The 19,834-nt window shown below is 40.7% G+C and overlaps 1 protein-coding gene across 3 annotated transcripts in view; it reads left to right on the top strand.

Moving 5' to 3' along the window:
* LOC126161296 (clusterin-associated protein 1) overlaps window positions 1-19,834 on the top strand; it is a 161,791-nt gene that overhangs the window by 15,145 nt on the left and 126,812 nt on the right. For all 3 annotated transcript variants that reach the window (XM_049917039.1, XM_049917038.1, XM_049917037.1), the window contains exon 2: window positions 19,064-19,260. In XM_049917039.1, the coding sequence (XP_049772996.1) occupies window positions 19,075-19,260 (186 nt within the window). In that variant the 5' untranslated portion in view covers window positions 19,064-19,074. The remainder of the gene's footprint in view (window positions 1-19,063; window positions 19,261-19,834) is intronic.

Raw genomic sequence — 19,834 nt, 5'->3', positions numbered from 1 at the left:
CAATGGACATCCAGCACATTCGAGTCCTCCGATCGTTCTTGACTGGTGTCCAGCCCAGTTACTGCTCACACTGACGTTGACCTGTGGTCAAGTGGGAGGTTGCCCCAGGTTGTAGCAGGCGGCAAAAGGCTTCCCAGGCAGCCGCATGTAAGGCCTCCCCAGTTTGTCTGTGGCTGACATTGTCGTTGAGCCAGATGTTGTCGCCTGTCCTGTTTCAGAGGAAACCTCTCAGCCTGCAAGATTCAGACAATCACCGAGGGTGAGATTATTGATAGTTGGGAGCCGCAACGTTTGTTGCGTTATGGGGTACCTTAGGGACATTGATGCCAAGGAAGGAAAGAAAACCAATGTGCACTCCATGTGCATACCAGGTGAAGTTATTCCATATGTGGAACGGGTCCTCCCGGATGCCGTGAAGAGCGTAGGTTGCTCACTTTGGTACCAATGATGTGTGTCACTTTGGATCAGAAGAGATTCTCTCTGGTTTCAAGTGGCTAACAGAAGTGGTAAAGGTTGTCAGTTTTGCTTGCAAAATGAAAGCAGAGCTGACCATTTGCACCATAGTCGACAGGACCAATTGCGGACCTCTGGTACAGAGGGTCTGAATCAGAGGCTCAGATTGTTCTGCAACCGTGTAGGCTGCAAATTCCTCGACTTGTGCCAAAGGGTGGTTAGCTTTAGGGTTCCACTGAATAAGTCAGGTGTCGACTATATGCAGGAGGTGGCTACACAGGTAACAGGGGCTGTGTGGTATAGACTGGGCGGTTTTTTACGTTAGAGGATCTCGGGAAAACACAAGAAGGGCTCCAGTCACAACGGGCGCAGGCCGAACACAGGCAGAACGTAGATACAGGAACCATCAGTATAACAGTTGTAAATTGTTGTAGCTGTTTTGGGAAAGTACCTGAGCTCTAGCACTAATAGAAAGCACTGATGCTCAAATCGTTACAGTCACTGAAAGCTGGCTAAAGCCAGATATAAGATCAGCCTAAATTTTTGCAAAGAACGTCACATTATTCCAAAAGGATAGGCGGTGGCATGTTGCTGTTGTTGTTGTTGTGGTGGTCTTCAGTCCTGAGACTGGTTTGATGCAGCTCTCCATGCTACTCTATCCTGTGCAAGCTTCTTCATCTCCCAGTACCTACTGCAACCTACATCTTTCTGAATCTGCTTAGTGTATTCATCTCTTGGTCTCCCCCTACGATTTTTACCCTCCACGCTGCCCTCCAATACTAAATTGGTGATCCCTTGATGCCTCAGAACATGTCCTACCAACCGATCCCTTCTTCTGGTCAAGTTGTGCCACAAACTTCTCTTCTCCCCAATCCTATTCAATACTTCCTCATTAGTTATGTGATCTACCCATCTAATCTTCAGCATTCTTCTGTAGCACCACATTTCGAAAGCTTCTATTCTCTTCTTGTCCAAACTATTTACCGTCCATGTTTCGCTTCCATACATGGCTACACTCCATACAAATACTTTCAGAAATGACTTCCTGACATTTAAATCTATACTCGATGTTAACAAATTTCTCTTCTTCAGAAACGCTTTCCTTGCCATTGCCAGTCTACATTTTATATCCTCTCTACATCGACCATCATCAGTTATTTTGCTCCCCAAATAGCAAAACTCCTTTACTACTTTAAGTGTCTCATTTCCTAATCTAATACCCTCAACATCACCCGACTTAATTCAACTACATTCCATTATCCTCATTTTGCTTTTGTTGATGTTCATCTTATATCCTCCCTTCAAGACACTATCCATTCCGTTCAACTGCTCTTCCAAGTCCTTTGCCGTCTCTGACAGAATTACAATGTCATCGGCGAACCTCAACGTTTTTATTTCTTCTCCATGGATTTTAATACCTACTCCTAATTTTTCTTTTGTTTCCTTTACTGCTTGCTCAATATACAGATTGAATAGCATCGGCGAGAGGCTACAACCCTGTCTTACTCCCTTCCCAACCACTGCTTCTCTTTCATGCCCCTCGACTCTTATAACTGCCATCTGGTTTCTATACAAATTGTAAATAGCCTTTTGCTCCCTGTATTTTACCCCTGCCACCTTTAGAATTTGAAAGAGAGTATTCCAGTCAACATTGTCAAAAGCTTTCTCTAAGTCTACAAATGCTAGGAACGTAGGTTTGCCTTTCCTTAATCTTTCTTCTAAGATAAGTCGTAAGGTCAGTATTGCCTCACGTGTTCCAGTATTTCTACGGAATCCAAACTGATCTTCCCCGAGGTCGGCTTCTACTAGTTTTTCCATTCGTCTGTAAAGAATACGTGTTAGTATTTTGCAGCTGTGGCTTATTAAACTGATTGTTCGGTAATTTTCACATCTGTCCACACCTGCTTTCTTTGGGATTGGAATTATTATATTCTTCTTGAAGTCTGAGGGTATTTCGCCTGTTTCATACATCTTGCTCACCAGATGGTAGAGTTTTGTCAGGACTGGCTCTCCCAAGGCCGTCAGTAGTTCCAATGGAATGTTGCCTACTCCGGGGGCCTTGTTTCGACTCAGGTCTTTCAGTGCTCTGTCAAACTCTTCACGCGGTATCGTATCTCCCCCCATGAACCATGGACCTTGCCGTTGGTGGGGAGGCTTGTGTGCCTCAGCGATACAGATAACCGTACCGTAGGTACAACCACAACGGAGGGGTATCTGTTGAGAGGACAGACAAACGTGTGGTTCCTGAAGAGGGGCAGCAGCCTTTTCAGTAGTTGCAAGGGCAACAGTCTGGATGATTGACTGATCTGGCCTTGTAACAATAACCAAAACGGCCTTGCTGTGCTGGTACTGTGAACGGCTGAAAACAAGGGGAAACTACGGCCGTAATTTTTCTCGAGGGCATGCAGCTTTACTGTATGATTAAATGATGATGGCATCCTCTTGGGTAAAATATTCCGGAGGTAAAATAGTCCCCCATTTGGATCTCCGGGCAGGGACTACTCAAGAGGATGTCGTTATCAGGAGAAAGAAAACTGGCGTTCTACGGATCGGAGTGTGGAATGTCAGATCCCTTAATCAGGCAGGTAGGTTAGAAAATTTAAAAAGGGAAATGGATAGGTTAAAGTTAGATATAGTGGGAATTAGTGAAGTTCGGTGGCAGGAGGAACAAGACTTCTGGTCAGGTGACTACAGGGTTATAAACACAAAGTCAAATAGGGGTAATGCAGGAGTAGGTTTAATAATGAATAGGAAAATAGGAATGCGGGTAAGCTACTACAAACAGCATAGTGAACGCATTATTGTGGCCAAGATAGATACGAAGCCCACACCTACTACAGTAGTACAAGTTTATATGCCAACTAGCTCTGCAGATGACGAAGAAATTGAAGAAATGTATGATGAAATAAAAGAAATTATTCAGATAGTGAAGGGAGACGAAAATTTAATAGTCATGGGTGACTGGAATTCGAGTGTAGGAAAAGGGAGAGAAGGAAACGTAGTAGGTGAATATGGATTGGGGCTAAGAAATGAAAGAGGAAGCCGCCTGGTAGAATTTTGCACAGAGCACAACTTAATCATAGCTAACACTTGGTTTAAGAATCATGATAGAAGGTTGTATACATGGAAGAACCCTGGAGATACTAAAAGGTATATAATGGTAAGACATAGATTTAGGAACCAGGTTTTAAATTGTAAGACATTTCCAGGGGCAGATGTGGACTCTGGCCACAATTTATTGGTTATGACCTGTAGATTAAAACTGAAGAAACTGCAAAAAGGTGGGAATTTAAGGAGATGGGACCTGGATAAACTGAAAGAACCAGAGGTTGTAGAGAGTTTCAGGGAGAGCATAAGGGAACAATTGACAGGAATGGGGGAAAGAAATACAGTAGTAGAAGAATGGGTAGCTTTGAGGGATGAAGTAGTGAAGGCAGCAGAGGATTAAGTAAGTAAAAAGAAGAGGGCTAGTAGAAATCCTTGGGTAACAGAAGAAATATTGAATTTAATTGATGAAAGGAGAAAATATAAAAATGCAGTAAGTGAAGCAGGAAAAATGAGATCGACAGGAAGTGCAGAATGGCTAAGCAGGCATGGCTAGAGGACAAATGTAAGGATGTGGAGGCTTATCTCACTAGGAGTAAGATAGATACTGCCTACAGGAAAATTAAAGAGACCTTTGGAGATAAGAGAACCACTTGTATGAACATCAAGAGCTCAGATGGAAACCCAGTTCTAAGCAAAGAAGGGAAAGCAGAAAGGTGGAAGGAGTATATAGAGGGTCTATACAAGGGCGATGCACTTGAGGACAATATTATGGAAATGGAAGAGGATGTAGATGAAGATGCTGTAGAAGTAGTTTATCTTGTTGCAAAATTGAAGTAGATAGTTCCTGTGAGTTAGTATGGGCGGAGGTCATTGTTGGCAACCAGAATAAAATAATAATTGGATCCTTTTACTGGCCTTCCAATTCAGATGATACAGTTGTTGAAGGGTTCAAAGAAAACATGAGTTTGATTTCGAACATGTACCTGACTCTTATGATTATAGTTGGTGGTGACTTTAATTTACCCTCAATGTTGTTTTTGTTGTTGTGGTCTTCAGTCCTGAGACTGGTTTGATGCAGCTCTCCGTGCTATTCTATCCTGTGCCAGCTTCTTCATTTCCCAGTACCTACTGCAGCCTACATTCTTTTGAATCTGCTTAGTGTATTCATCTCTTGGTCTCCCTCTACAATTTTTACCCTCCACACTGCTCTCCAATACTAAATTGGTGGTCCCTTGATGCCTCAGAACATTTCCTACCAACCGATCCTTTCTTCTAGTCAAGTTGTGCCACAAACTCCTCTTCTCCCCAATCCTACTCAATACCTCCTCATTAGTTATGTGATCTACCCATCTAATCTTCAGCATTCTTCTGTAGCACCACATTTCAAAAGCTTCTATTCTCTTCTTGTCCAAACTATTTGTCGTCCATGTTTCACTTCCATACATGGCTATGCTCCATACAAATACTTTCAGAAACGACTTCCTGACACTTAAACCTGCTTTCTTTGGGATTGGAATTATTATATTCTTCTTGAAGTCTGAGGGTATTTCGCCTGTTTCATACATTTTGCTCACCAGATGGTAGAGTTTTGTCAGGACTGGCTCTCCCAAGGCTGTCAGTAGTTCTAATGGAATGTTGTCTACTCCCGTGGCCTTGTTTCTACTTGGGTCTTTCAGTGCGCTGTCAAACTCTTCACGCAGTATCCTATCTTCCATTTCATCGTCATCTACATTCTCTTCCATTTCCATAACATTGTCCTCAAGTACATAGCCCTTGTATTGACCCTCTATATACTCCTTCCACCTTTCTGCTTTGGCATCTTTGCTTAGAACTTGGTTTCCATCTGAGTTTTTGATATTCTTACAAGTGGTTCTCTTTTCTCCAAAGGTCTCTTTAATTTTCCTGTAGGCAGTATCTATCTTACCCCTAGATAGATAAGCCTCTACATTCTTACATTTGTCCTCTAACCATGCCTTCTTAGCCATTTTGCACTTCCTGTCAATCTCATTTTTGAGAAGTTTGTATTCCTTTTTGCCTGCTTCATTAACTGCATTTTTATATTTTCTCCTTTCATCAATTAAATTCAATATTTCTTCTGTCACCCAAGGATTTCTACTAGCCCTCGTCTTTTTACCTACTTGATCCTCTGCTGCCGTCACTACTTCATCTCTCAAAGCTACCCATTCTTCTTCTACTGTATTTCTTTCCCCCATTCTTGTCAGTTGTTCCCTTATGCTCTCTCTGAAACTCTGTACAACCTCTGGTTTAGTCAGTTTATCCAGGTCCCATCTCCTTAAATTCCCACCTTTTTGCAGTTTCTTCAGTTTTAATCTACAGTTCATAACCAATAGATTGTGGTCAGAGTCCACATCTGCCCCTGGAAATGTCTTACAATTTAAAACCTGGTTCCTAAATCTCTGTCTTACCATTATGTAATCTATCTGAAACCTGTCACTATCTCCAGGCTTCTTCCACGTATACAATCTTCTTTTATGATTCTTGAACCAAGTGTTAGCTATGATTAAGTTGTGCTCTGTGCAAAATTCTACCAGGCGGCTTCCTCTTTCATTTCTTAGCCCCAGTCCATATTCACCTACTATGTTTCCTTCTCTTCCTTTTCCTACAGTCGAATTCCAGTCACCCATGACTTTTACATTTTCATTTCCCTTCACTATCTAGTTGGCATATAAACTTGTACTGCTGTCGTAGGTGTGTGCTTCGTGTCTGTCTTGGCCACAATAATGCGTTCACTATGTTGTTTGTAGTAGCTTACCTGAACTCCTATTTTTTATTCATTATTAAACCTACTCCTGCATTACCCCTATTGATTTTGTATTTATAACCCTATATTCACATGACCAAAAGTCTTGTTCCTCCAGCCACTGAACGTCGCTAATTCCCACTACATCTAACTTTAACCTATCCATTTCCCTTTTTAAATTTTCTAACCTAGCTGCCCGATTAAGGGATCAGACATTCCATGCTCCGATCCGTAGAATGCCAGTTTTCTTTCTCCTTATAACGACGTCCTCTCGAGTAGAAGATCTGAATGGGGGACTATTTTACCTCCGGAATATTTTACCCAAGAGGACGCCATCATTTATCCATATAGTAAAGCTGCATGCCCTCGGGAAAAATTACGGCCGTAGTTTCCCCTTACTTTCAGCCGTTCGCAGTACCATCACAGCAAGACCGTTTGGGTTAGTGTTACAAGGCCAGATCAGTCAATCATCCAGAGTGTTGCCCCTGCAACAACTGAAAGGGCTGCTGCCCCTCATCAGGAACCATACGTTTGTCTGGCCTCTAAACAGATACCCCTCCGTTGTGGTTGCACCTACGGTATGGCTATCTGTATCGCTGAGGCACGCAAGGCTCCCCACCAACGGCAAGGTCTATGGTTCATGGGGGGAGGTTACCCTCGATATGGTGGCAAAAATAAATGTTTAAATACAGAGTGTATACGACCCGGGACAACCGGGAGCTCCGGGAAAAACCCAGGAATTTTTTCATCCGAGAGAAAACTGGGAAAAAACCTGTGAATTTTTTAGAATTCCAGGAATTTTTCATTGTTTTAGTTTTCAGTTAAATTTTTGTAACGTTGACTGGTAAGAACCAATACTCTAACAAAGAATATTACTGTATCTCGCTGCTGCAGAATAGTACTGCAGCAATAAAAAAATGAATTAGAGAAAAAGAAACGAAAATAAAATTTAAGTTGCAAAGGAAATTCACCATGTACAACAGCAAAACACAGTGCTCTTACAAGTGTCTGCCAACAGCAAAATGTGTCAAAGGCTTTCGGAAGACTATGCAATGCTTCGTAACAACAAATTGCCTCCGATGGGCGTGACGTCACAACTTTACATTACATTCGTTTGAGCGGTTATGAGCGAGCTTATCCGCATGTGCAGTTGAGTCTCGTATGAGTAGTACCTTCTCGTGCTTCTGGCTACAGAAGTGTGGCAGTTAGCTGTATAAGCAAGCGGCCAGATGCTATCCGCAACATTTTACTGGTGTGCCTAAGCTGCCAGATTCACGTATGCGCAACAGGCCTGGAATTAGGGGGCGGGGTCAAACCGGGTTATCTGCCCCTGGCGATAGTTTCAGGGGGTGGGGGGCAAATTCATATTATTGAGGAAAAAGACCTTGTTTCACAAAGCCCCCAGCACCCAGCTGGTCTATCGATTTCTCATATGATTTTGAATGCACCCCTGTTGGATTCTGAAAGAATCGTAAGTTGATTTTTGAATGCATGCATAGTGTACGTGATGTCTCTGCCAGGGGAATCCCCGTCGCATCTAGAAATAATCTTTCCTGCAGACAAATACAAGCTGAGTGGAACAAAGCCAAACGGATGAATGCCAGTCGCTATTTATGTGGTTGACTGGGTTTGCAAATGATCAGCGAATTCCATAGATTCAGACTACCAGAGTGGAAAAAACGAGAAACAGGAATAACAGGCAACAAAGATTGCGTATTGTCTCCTTCGTGTGTCCAAGAAAATGAAATTTTGACAGAAAAGTTTTGACCAGACTGCTACACTGCTAAGGACCAGTTATACAGTCCTCGGCTAGCAGCCACCAAATTTCTATTCTGGGAGTAGCGTGGGAAACGTGTTGTACGAACACGTAATAATGCCCAACCGGATAACTAAACCGGTGACAAAATTAACCAGAGAATAAGTTTTGACACTGGCAAGAATAAGTACGGAATTAGTGATAAGAAGGAACGAGAAGAAACGGGGACTCACACAAATTACGGGAGAATATGACGATTTGAAATTTATTTAAAAATTTAGTACTACTACTTTTCGATCTCATGCTTCAGAAGCTAGAGAGTATGAATGAAATGTGAAACTATTTCCAAACACAAAACTTTTTGCTTGTAGTAGGCCTAATAGGCATTTGATATTGGTATTATACAGCAGTGACAAAATACACATAATTAGATCGAGAAACCACACCAGTCTTTGGTACAATTTGTATTAACAGCTTTTCTAGTATTAGACAACGACATTTTTTCATGTAGCACAATGTTGACAAACTTTGATGAGGTAGTAGATTCTTTCCCAGAAAGGAAAGTACGCCATATAAAGCTATGGCAAGATTAGAGAGAAAAGAAGCTAGGACTTAACGATTGAAGAAACGTGTACTGTCTTGCTTGTCTCTTGTCTTTACTCGTTTTATGTATCCTATATTTAATTTTATGTCACACAAATCAGCAAGTTATTAGCTAATAGGCAGTAAAGACTGCAAATTTTCTGAAGAGTTCTTGTTCTGCCGGTTACAAATAATCCCAACCAGTATTCATTCCGAGATTTTTTTTAAAGAGGAGCAGGATGTCTAACCGGCCGACTGGGAGCAGGAGAGGCACCACAGGACATTTTAATTTCCACTGGCATGAATATAGTTTGAAGGCACCCATTCCATTACAAAATATTACATGTTTGAATTCCACAGAGCGAAATACAAGAGACGTGCGATGGAAGAATGCTGTGTGGAGAGACGTGGCACTGCACTTTGCCACACTTAACACCAAATAACATGTCTTACGTTCCCTCGAAGTGAAATATTTGTCTCCAAGAATAAATACGAAATCTTCAAGAAATCCCACCGAGTTAAATATCTACTCAGATAGCCACGTATACACGTATACATTGTCCACGTATACACCCTGAAATACTGAGGTATTTGTAAAACATCATGTGAAATTGTGTTAAATGCATGCTTTGAAAATTATTTTGAGCAGTTTGTTCATGAGCCCACGCGAATAGTAAATGGTTGTGAAAACACACTTGACCTTTTAGCAACAAATAATCCTGAGTTAATAATGAGAATCAAAATGGATACAGGTATTAGTGAGTTATCTTTTGGCATGCTGCAAAAGCGCTGACACTACATGGCAACACACCGCCATCGGATTGGTTACCAGCTTAGCCCCTGCGACTACATGATCTTCTGATTCCAGCATTTGCAGCATGTGGTGCAGAGGGTTTTCATGTGCAGAGGCTGTGAAAATCAGCAAGAGAGGTTGCTCATACCGTGAACCTTTTGTTGCATTCACCAATGTCACATGCAGCCAATTGGGAGGAAGTGTACTTCCAACATGCGTGGTCATCATGGCAATCACCACGCAGCCAGCCAAGAGAAGTAGTCCAGTGCTGCCGAGTGCACGCCACCTTCAACACGAGGGAAACTTGGAACCTGCTCGTGGACCTGTTAGTATTGTCAGACTCACTTGGCAAGACTGTAGAAACTGTGAACTCGTACCGACCATAACTTAAGCGTTAGTCTGTTCCAACGTGCTCCACTCAAGGAGAGTGAGGAGTTAAACATTATAGTCAAAGTAGTAAAGAATGAAATCTTGCCTGAAAAAGATTTCCTTTTGTTGTCTCCTCAGCCAAGACCAGTATTACAAGTACTTGTGTTAAGTCATGAACTTATTTCCCTGTTAGGAAATAGTTACAAGTTTGGTTATTTGTTTTGCTGGTTACAGAAGACAATGTCTGTTGAATTCATTGTGTTCTTAAATATGGAGGAAAAACTACATGCTTGTGTGTTTGCTGTAGAAGTGTTGAGAGGTCAGTACACTTCACTTTTCTGTACATTTCTGTTACTGTAGAGTGTAAAAGCTTTCATAATGTCAAAAACAACAACAATTCCAAATTTGAAGCACTATAAAATGGAAGTAGAGAGAGATAAAAATTTTAAAATTTTGCATGTTTTCTCATCCCCGTTAGGGAGAACAAACAAGGCAAGTTTCATCTAAATGTGAGATGGTAGGTGTGATGGCCCAGATGACTTGACACGGAATTGCACCTACATGTTAATGCCTGTATAAATTATTCTCCAGGGACTATAAACAAAATATTTCATCTCTTGTTTGGCCATTACTGTCTACTTCTGAAGCTGGAAGGTATTTCTTATTTGTCCAAAACTCTGTAATATGAAATTTGATGAATCTTAATGAGATTAAGACTGCTTTTTAGGAACAGTTAATGCTATGGCTGTTTCTTGTGAATGCTTTTTGCAGTTAATCACTAGGATATTAATGCTCTTGCCTATAAGGGGCATTTCTGTGGATCTTACATTGATACTTTCAGGACTCCTACAGCTATCTGGATGAAGAGCTGCCTAACCTAAAATCCCTTCAGTGCACACATTATCCATTCAGGAGAACCTTACAGTTCTCAACACTACAGAATAAGTAAAGGAAGTCACAGCCTAGTTCATCACAGAGCCTGGGAAGTACCCAGTTTGAAGCTTCCATTTGACTCATAATGAGGGGATCACAATCAGTTTTGGGAACAATGTTGCAAATTGTAAGCCTCACTGAAACTCCTCGACCGAGACTGGTCATCTCAATCTTCTCTGCCAATCGTTGAAGTGATCCATATATGATGTCAGACCCCAAACAGTAAGTCTTGTTTGTTCCGTTGTGTGCCACAATCTGCAGATAGTTGCTCCATTTTCCCTCAATGGCTGCCAAAACAGCCCGTTCAGCTTGTCGAATGAAGCCCCCAAGGATACACACCGTGGTGCACTTTCCCATCTCTTGCCACCATTTCCTTAAGGGATACCATTATTAGCCATATGTTTGAACTGCTGCCTCTGCCCTTTGCATTTGCCCCCTGTTGACCCAGGACTAGTAGGTTTACCAATAAGTGAAGTGAGTTTCACTGGCCCAGTTTCAGTGGAAGACAGCGTCTCAAATGTGTTTCAGGGCATCATTGAACTCACTATTTAGCACCGTAAAACCGTAATCTCGTCACATTGAACTTGCCTAAGTTTTTTTTCTAGTCCCTGTCTCCCCTGTGTGGGCTGCTATTAACAGTCGAATGGACGAGTACGTACTTCCTGTAAGGGAGACAGGATCCACAGAAAAGGATAGTACTCGAGGTACCTTTGATATCTCTGGTACACAACTCTCGGAAGCCCTCCTGATTGATTTGTAGCAGCTTCTGATGGCTTGACAGCAGTCAGGGTGATTTCCAGCTGTTTATGAACATTGACAAACTTATCCTATTGACAAGAACGTCACTTGCAGTGGGGCTGAATTGTAGCTGGTGTTGTGTTTTATAGAATTGTAAACAAATACACTGCTGATTTTCTTTTAATTTCTGTATATCTTAAGTTTAAAGTATTTCTAGTTTTGGTTAAGAAATGAAGTAATTAATACACAAAACGAGATTTTTGTTCAGGCAGGAGAAAAACCTGGGATATAATTATCAATTTACTGAAACTTTTCTGAGGTTATGGTTACCAACAAAGTTACAGATAGCATTAATTTTTTATGATAAATGCAGACAGTGTACACTCCTGTTGAAAGGGAAAACTAAATGTAACAAGATATGATAGTTACAATATTTATAACTTTTGGAAAATAACAGATGTACATTCATTTCTGTATGTGTATAGTACACAGAAATTTGTTGTGAATGTATTTGAGTCAGTAAATTACTGCCAAAACTATATATAGTACAAATGTAGATTGCAACTGATTCTATAGTGGAAAATACATTTTCTGCAGCACTTGACGTCCAAAAGTATGCAATATATCAGGACTTTTGCAAGAATTTTGAGAACGTGGTCATGAAAAGGACATTTAAAGTTTACATGTCGTATTTTGACATAGGCTTTCGAATCAGTTTGACACAAATGACTTAACTCAGACACGAAAGAAATACTGGAAGTTGGATTGTATATATAAATATAAGAAAATACATGTGCAAAAAGCATGGCTTTTGTATTTATCTGGTTTGTGACACCTTTTACAGCAGCATGGCAAAGATGAACACTGTAGCATCAGTATAGATCACAAAGGCAACATAAATTGTGGAGCACATCAAAGCATATCTTCTCTGTGGGCAGCTAACAATGTAATTGTTTGTATCTACAGTGAAATCAGTCTGTAACATAAAATAGTTTTTTAATGTGGCATCATTACATAGTGCATCATACTGCAGTTATTTTTCATCTACTGCATCTCTTCCTACCTCAATTTTATTTTTGTTGCAGTCATAATTATGTCCACTGTACACTGCTTTATAATACAATTTTGAATAGATTAGTACTCACCATTTAGACGAGGTGTCCAGCAAACTGCAGGCAAGCGTATTTAAAGGTAGACTGAAGTATTGGACAAAATTCTTCATCAGATTTAGAAAAGCACACTCACTGCCATTTATATACAGACAGTTGGTGCATATGTGCACACTGTTGTCTCAGGGCACTTAGGCTTGACCTCAGTGAGTAGTGATCTCGGCTCTGGTGGGTACTGGGGCTACAGAGGTGGCATGGGGAAGGATTACTACCTATGAGAGTGTGTAAGGGCCATTCTGGGTGGGGGGGGGGGGGGAGCAGGGGGAGGAAGAGAAGAGGAGAGAAATAGCATGTGTGCTAGGTGGAACACAAGTCCTGTGTGAAGCTGGAGTGATGCAGGAAAGGGTATAACACAGATGGAAATGGGGGACTAGTGAATATTGAGGCTGGGTCGAGGGGGGGGAGGGGTTGGGTGGAGGTCATAGGAGTGAAGGATATATTGCAGGGAGAGGTCCCATCTGCACAGTTGAGGAAAGCCAGTGCCAGTGAGAAAAATCCAGATGGTGTGGGCTGTGAAGCAGTCATTGAAATGGAGCATACCGTGTTGTTGTGTGCTGTACTTAACAATGGGATAGTCCAGATGGCTGTCGACCGCAGGTCGGTAGTGCCCTTTCACGCAGACTTGCAACACAGTTATGAACTTGTTCTCTGGACACCTCAGTCCCACAGAAATATCAATCCTTTGCTAAGGATCACCTTTTGTGCCACTCCGAATTTGACTTCACTGGGACTGTTAGTGAGCTTCTCACTTTCTCAAGAGGCTGTACAGTGCAAACGCTTTCTCGCCACCTTCCAAAATAATCAGACTTAACTCAAAATCAGTATTGAACAGTGCCTTACTCAGTTTACTTCATATAACTGTCAACCACTCCAGTTTCTCCCTGAATCATCCTGTGATCATTTTACAGAATTTTGTAACCTCAGACTCTGCTTCTCTACCAAGCCCCAAATTCCTCTATGTGGAAACCAGTCTCACATTCACAAAAGGAACTGCAGTTCACCAACTAAAATCTGCTCTGAACCTTATAATTCTACCTGCCGACAAAGGTTCCACTGCTGTGGGTGTGAACCACTGGGATTGCGTGGCTGAGGGATTACCCGAGCTGTCAGAAGTGGCTACCACCAATCACACCACTGCGGATCCATTCCAGAACCGCAGCACGATCTCCAGTCCCATCTCAAGTCTGCGGGCCTGTCCATCCTCATCCCCAACACTCCTCTCACACCTACCTCCTGTATTTATATTACTAAATGCTGAAACACATTTATATTTCTAAATGGATGAAACAGTCATCTCAATAAGAGTTGTAATCGTATGTTAAGGATTTAACAATGTAAGCACTAAACTTAGACCCTGTGTATATCTCTTGAGGCAGCACAGATTGATATGCGCAAATTACCCAGGCGGTATTCGTCCAGTGTTTGAGAATGAGAGCACTTTGCAACTTCCAATAAACTTTTAGACTTAATTCCAAACATTTTTGAAACTTTTTCTTGTCGATGGCCCCCCACAAAATAATGAAAGTAAAAAATTTTATCACTTACTACATTATCATTGTTCGTGTAGTTTAACTTCAGCATCAGGCATGACCACTAATTGCACCTGCAAAATTGTATCATTCTATAATGTATCTGTCAATCCGAAACATTTCCAATGTTGATGCTATAGCACATTATAAGAAATACTGCAAAATATTAAAGACTGTAATACGGATGTCAAAGCAAATATATTACAAGGAAAAGATAGTCATATCAGATAACAAAATAAAGACAATATGGGATATAGTGAAGGAGGAGACCGGTAGAACCAGACATGAAGAGGAACAAATAGCATTAAGAGTAAATGATGCATTGGTGACAGATGTGTATAGTATTGCAGAACTTTTTAACAAACATTTTATAACTGTTACTGAAAAGATGGGGTTGTCAGGTTCGGTAGATGCTGCTATGGATTACCTTAGAACAGACATTTCAAGTAACTTCCATAATATGAATTTGACCCTCACTACCCCAACAGAAATAATGTCCATCATAAAATCTTTAAAATCAAAAACATCTAGTGGGTATGATGAAATATCAACAAAGTTAATTAAAGAATGTGATTCTGAGCTAAGTAACATATTCAGCTATCTGTGTAACCAGTCGTTTATCAGTGGAATATTTCCTGAATGGCTGAAATATGCTGAAGTTAAGCCACTGTTTAAGAAGGGAGATAAAGAAATAGCATCAAATTTCCGTCCAATTTCACTGTTGCCAGCATTCTCAAAAATTTTCGAAAAAGTAATGTACAGCCGTCTTTATAACCATCTTATCTCAAATAACATACTGTCAAAGTCACAGTTTGGATTTCTAAAAGGTTCTGATATTGAGAAGGCTATCTACACTTACAGTGAAAATGTACTTAATTCATTAGACAAAAAATTGCAGGCAACTGGTATATTTTGTGATCTGTCAAAGGCATTTGACTGTGTAAATCACAATATCCTTTTAAGTAAACTAGAATATTATAGTGTAACAGGAAATGCTGCAAAATGGTTCAAATCTTATATCTCTGGCAGGAAACAAAGGGTGTTATTAGGAAAGAGACATGTATCAAGCTATCAGGCATCATCCAACTGAGTCCGCCGCTCGTGGTCTCGCGGTAGCGTTCTCGCTTCCCGAGCACGGGGTCCCGGGTTCGATTCCCGGCGGGGTCGGGGATTTTCACCTGCCTCGAGATGACTGGGTGTTTGTGTTGTCCTCATCATTTCATCATCATCCAGGAAAGTGGCGAAATTGGACTGAGCAAAGATTGGGTAATTGTACGGGCGCTGATAACCACGCAGTTGAGCGCCCCACAAACCAAACATCATCATCATCATCATCCAACTGGGAACTAATTACATGTGGGGTCCCACAAGGTTCCATTTTGGGGCCCTTACTTTTTCTTGTGTATATCAATGACCTTTCATCAGTAACATTACCAGATGCCAAGTTTGTTTTGTTTGCTGATGATACAAACATTGCAATAAATAGCAAATCAAGTGTAGTCTTAGAAAGATCAGCCAATAAAATATTTGCGGACATTAATCACTGGTTCCTAGCCAATTCTTTGTCACTAAACTTTGAAAAAACACACTACATGCAGTTCAGAACTTGTAAGGGGTGTCCCAAGAGTATATGTCTAACATATGATGACAAGAAGATAGAAGAAGTGGACAGTGTTAAATTCTTGGGATTACAGCTTGATAATAAATTCAACTGGGAGGAGCACACCACAGAACTGCTGAAGCGTCTTAACAAATCTCTGTTTGCAATGCGAATTTTGTCAGACATAGGGGATATAAAAATGAAAAAGCTGGCATACTATGCTTACTTTCATTCCATAATGTCATATGGGATTATTTTCTGGGGTAATTCATCAAGCCAAGCTAAAGTTTTCCGGGCACAAAAACGTGCAGTAAGAATTATATGTGGTGTGAACTCAAGAACATCCTGCGGAAGCCTGTTTAGGGAACTAGGGATACTAACTACAGCTTCCCAATATATTTATTCCTTAATGAAATTTGTCATTAAAAATATATCACTTTTTCAAACCAACAGCTCAATTCATGGAATCAATACTAGAAATAAGAATAATCTTCACAAGGATTTAAAGTCACTTAGTCTTGTACAAAAAGGTGTGCATTATTCAGGAACACACATTTTCAATAACTTGCCAGCAGCCATAAAAAGCTTAACAACCAATGAAATTCAGTTTAAGAGAAGCGTAAAGGATTTATTGGTGGCCAACTCCTTCTACTCCATTGATGAATTTCTTAGTAAAACCAACTGATTTGTATATAAGTACAACATAACTTCTGCACAATTTCAGTGCAGTAATGTGTTCACTGAAAATTTGTGTGTGTGTGTGTGTGCGTGTGCTTGTGTGTGTGTAAGTGTGTAAGTATAATCTAACTTCTGCACCATTTCAGTGCAGTAATGTGTTCATTGTAAATAAGTATTACAGTAGTTGTATTACATGTTTCTTACCTTATAAATAAATAAAAAACTTTTTTATTTTAAATTCAGTGCAATAGTATTTGTAAAATGAATCTTAGTGTTCATTAAAAAATGACGATCATTCCACTTGGGACCTGTGGAATGGTACATTAGCTTATTTGTTTTAGTTGTAAATATTTGTCATGTATTGTTGTTTTTCTGACATGTTCCACATCCTGGAGGACCTCCTCACTACGGATCAATTGGAATGAAAGTAAATCTAATCTAATCTGAGGTATAACATCATAAACATAGAGAGCTATAAGAAGCTAGCTTTTAAATGTGGGATACTGTTGCTGCATTTAGCAAAGTAATCAGATGTTTGGAGCTGTTCTATACATGGGAGTTGGGTTCTTTGAAGAAATAGCGTGGGGATTACTGGTGCTTCCTAAAATACATAAAGCCAACCACACGGGACACAACATAGTTGGCAGATACTGCTACCCCACAGAGAGAATCTGGGCCCTTGTGGACAAGCACCTTCAGGCTATTACCAATAACTTACCTCCCTGTATAAAAGACACTAACTATTTTCTCAACCAACTCTCCACAGTTCCTGCCCCTTTATCACTTGGTGTCCTTCATGTCACTGTCAATGCCACCTACCTCTACACTAACAACTCCAATGTCTATGGCCATGCTTCTGATGAACACAACCTTTCCAAATGCACAACTGACTCCACTCTGGTCACCGTGACTTGACTATATCCTCACTCACATTTACTTTTCCTTTGAAACATCACCTGCTAATCAATTCACAGTATGGTTAGGGGCAGGGGCAAGCAGATGGCACCATCATATGTCAACATTTTTATCAGACATCGAGAAGAATCCCTCCGAGGCACTCAAAATCCCTAACCCCATTTCAGATTCATTGACAACATTTTCATGATCTGGTCCAGACATTCCTCCAGAATCTCTAAGAGCTTCTCCCCAGTTCACTTCACACAGTCCTCCTCAACCCGTGAGCAATCCTATTCAATGTTGATCTTTACCTCAGGGATGGCATGACCAAATCTCCTAACCTTCAACAATACCTCCATTTTTACAGCTATCACCAATTTTATACCGAAAAGTCTCTTCCATTCAGACTAGCCATTTGCGTTTGCCACATCTGCATTGATGAGCAGTCCCTTTCCAAATATGCCTAGGGTCTTGTAGAGGCCCACTTTGTCCAAAGACAGATTCTCCTGTGCCCTTTCTTCCTAGTTTCATACCACTCCTCACATACCACTAATAGACCACAAAGAAGTGCCTCACCCATGACCCAGTACCACACAGGACAGTAGCAACTGACTGATTGAAGTGGTGCAGTAGTTGGCATACTGAATGCATTTAGGAGGGCAGTGGTTCAAGACACCATCTGGTCATCCTTGCTTAGGTTCTCCACAGTTTCCCTAAATTGATTGCTGTGGAAAGCGCATGGCCGATTTCCTTCCCCATCCTTTTGTATTCTGAACTTGTGTTCTGCTTCTAATGACTGTGCAGTCAACAGGACATTAAACTCTAATCTTCTGTCCTTCCTTTCAGAGCAACAGAATTGTGTTCTCTGCCAGGGTTTCAACTAACTCTCGTCGAGCCCTGAACTGAGAAATATCCTCCCTACTATTCCCTCCATCACTCCCACAATAGAATTCTGCCCTACACAATATAGGTACTTGTCCATCCCTATTCCACCCCTGCTCCCTAGTCCTTGCCCCATGGCTCATATCCCTGTAAAAGACTCAGATGCAAGATGTATCCCATATGTTTTCCCACTACCTCATATTCCAGTTCTTACCCAATCAAATATAGGGCCACCTGTGAAAGCAGCCATGTGATTTACCAACTTACCGTAACTTCTGTGTTTTGTTTTATGTGGGCATCAGCACTAACAAGCCACGATAATGGCCAAGAGACAGCTGGACCAACCAGTTGCTGAGCATGCTACACAACACAATGTGCTTCACTTCACACCATCTGGATTCTTCTGAGCCACACCAGAACCCTTCCTGCAGTGCGTCTTTTGTTTTCATAGCCTCCCTGGCCTTGGCCTTTGATAGTTCCAGTTCTCTTCACCTTTGATAATCCCTGTCTTCCACGTGCATTTATTCCCTTTCCTGATCCCAGTCCAGTCCCTCTCAATGTTTTCTACCATTCCTCCCCCTCAACCTATCCTTCCATCTCCCATCTGTGCCCCATCTATACTCCCACTATCCACTGAGCTGATACTACTATTCACTGCTGTCAGACCTTGGCACCACCTTGAGGTGACTGGGTCATGTGTGTCTAATATGTGTATATATGAATGTGTGTATTTTGCTCTAAACCTGAAGAAGGAATTTTTACTAATACGTGTTGTTTTCATTCTATCCCAGATTTTCCGTTATTATGTATGCTGTTTTATTTTGCTTTAACCAGATAAGTTCAATAAATTGCTTCTTTTACATGTTTGTTTTTAGATTTTGCAGAAATGATGAGAGCTCTAGGATACACAAGGCTTATATCAACAGAGAATTTTCGGAATCCCAATTTCCCACTTGTAGCTGAAATTTTAATATGGCTTGTTAAAAGATTCGATCCAGAAGCAGATGTACCGTTGGAGTATAATACTGAGACAGAAAGGGTTAAGCTGATACGATTAGCTGCTCAGTTTATGGTGAGTTTTAAAGTAAAATTTCTTAACTTTTAATAATTGAAAAGCACCAGTTTGCTTTTGTTCTATAATATTACTTTTATTGTGTCTCGGTTTTTGGCTTACAAGGCCTTCTTCAGACATTTACTTAGTATTGTTACCAAAGAAGTTACAATGTTTGCAAACAACATTGGAAGAGAATTAACACATCTAGACTGAAGCAGAAACATACAGTAAGTAACATCTTTGACAGTGTGGTGGTAATGCAATGAAAAACTAAAAAATCAAACAGTAAATAAATAAAAATGGAGTAGACAGGAAAAACTTTAACACAAAATCGGAACAGCATGCCTACATAACAGGTTCTGTCAATAAACAAAACTACTAAAATAAAATAAAATTAGTACTTGACAAGGCTACATCAGGAGGTATAAAACATGGAGAGTGATACACAAACCAATTAAAAGAAGAAACAATTATCAACATAACTACAGAATACATAAGGAACTTAAGAAATATCAACAAGATAAACAGAAATAAATAAATGCAGGAAAATGGAGGTGTTTGAGGGAACATACAATAAATGCAATCTTTGAGA

Source organism: Schistocerca cancellata, chromosome 2 (assembly GCF_023864275.1).
Source record: "Schistocerca cancellata isolate TAMUIC-IGC-003103 chromosome 2, iqSchCanc2.1, whole genome shotgun sequence".
Classification (NCBI taxonomy): Eukaryota; Metazoa; Arthropoda; class Insecta; order Orthoptera; family Acrididae; genus Schistocerca; species Schistocerca cancellata.
Note: the sequence above shows the minus strand (reverse complement) of the source record. Positions and strands in the feature narration are given on the sequence as shown.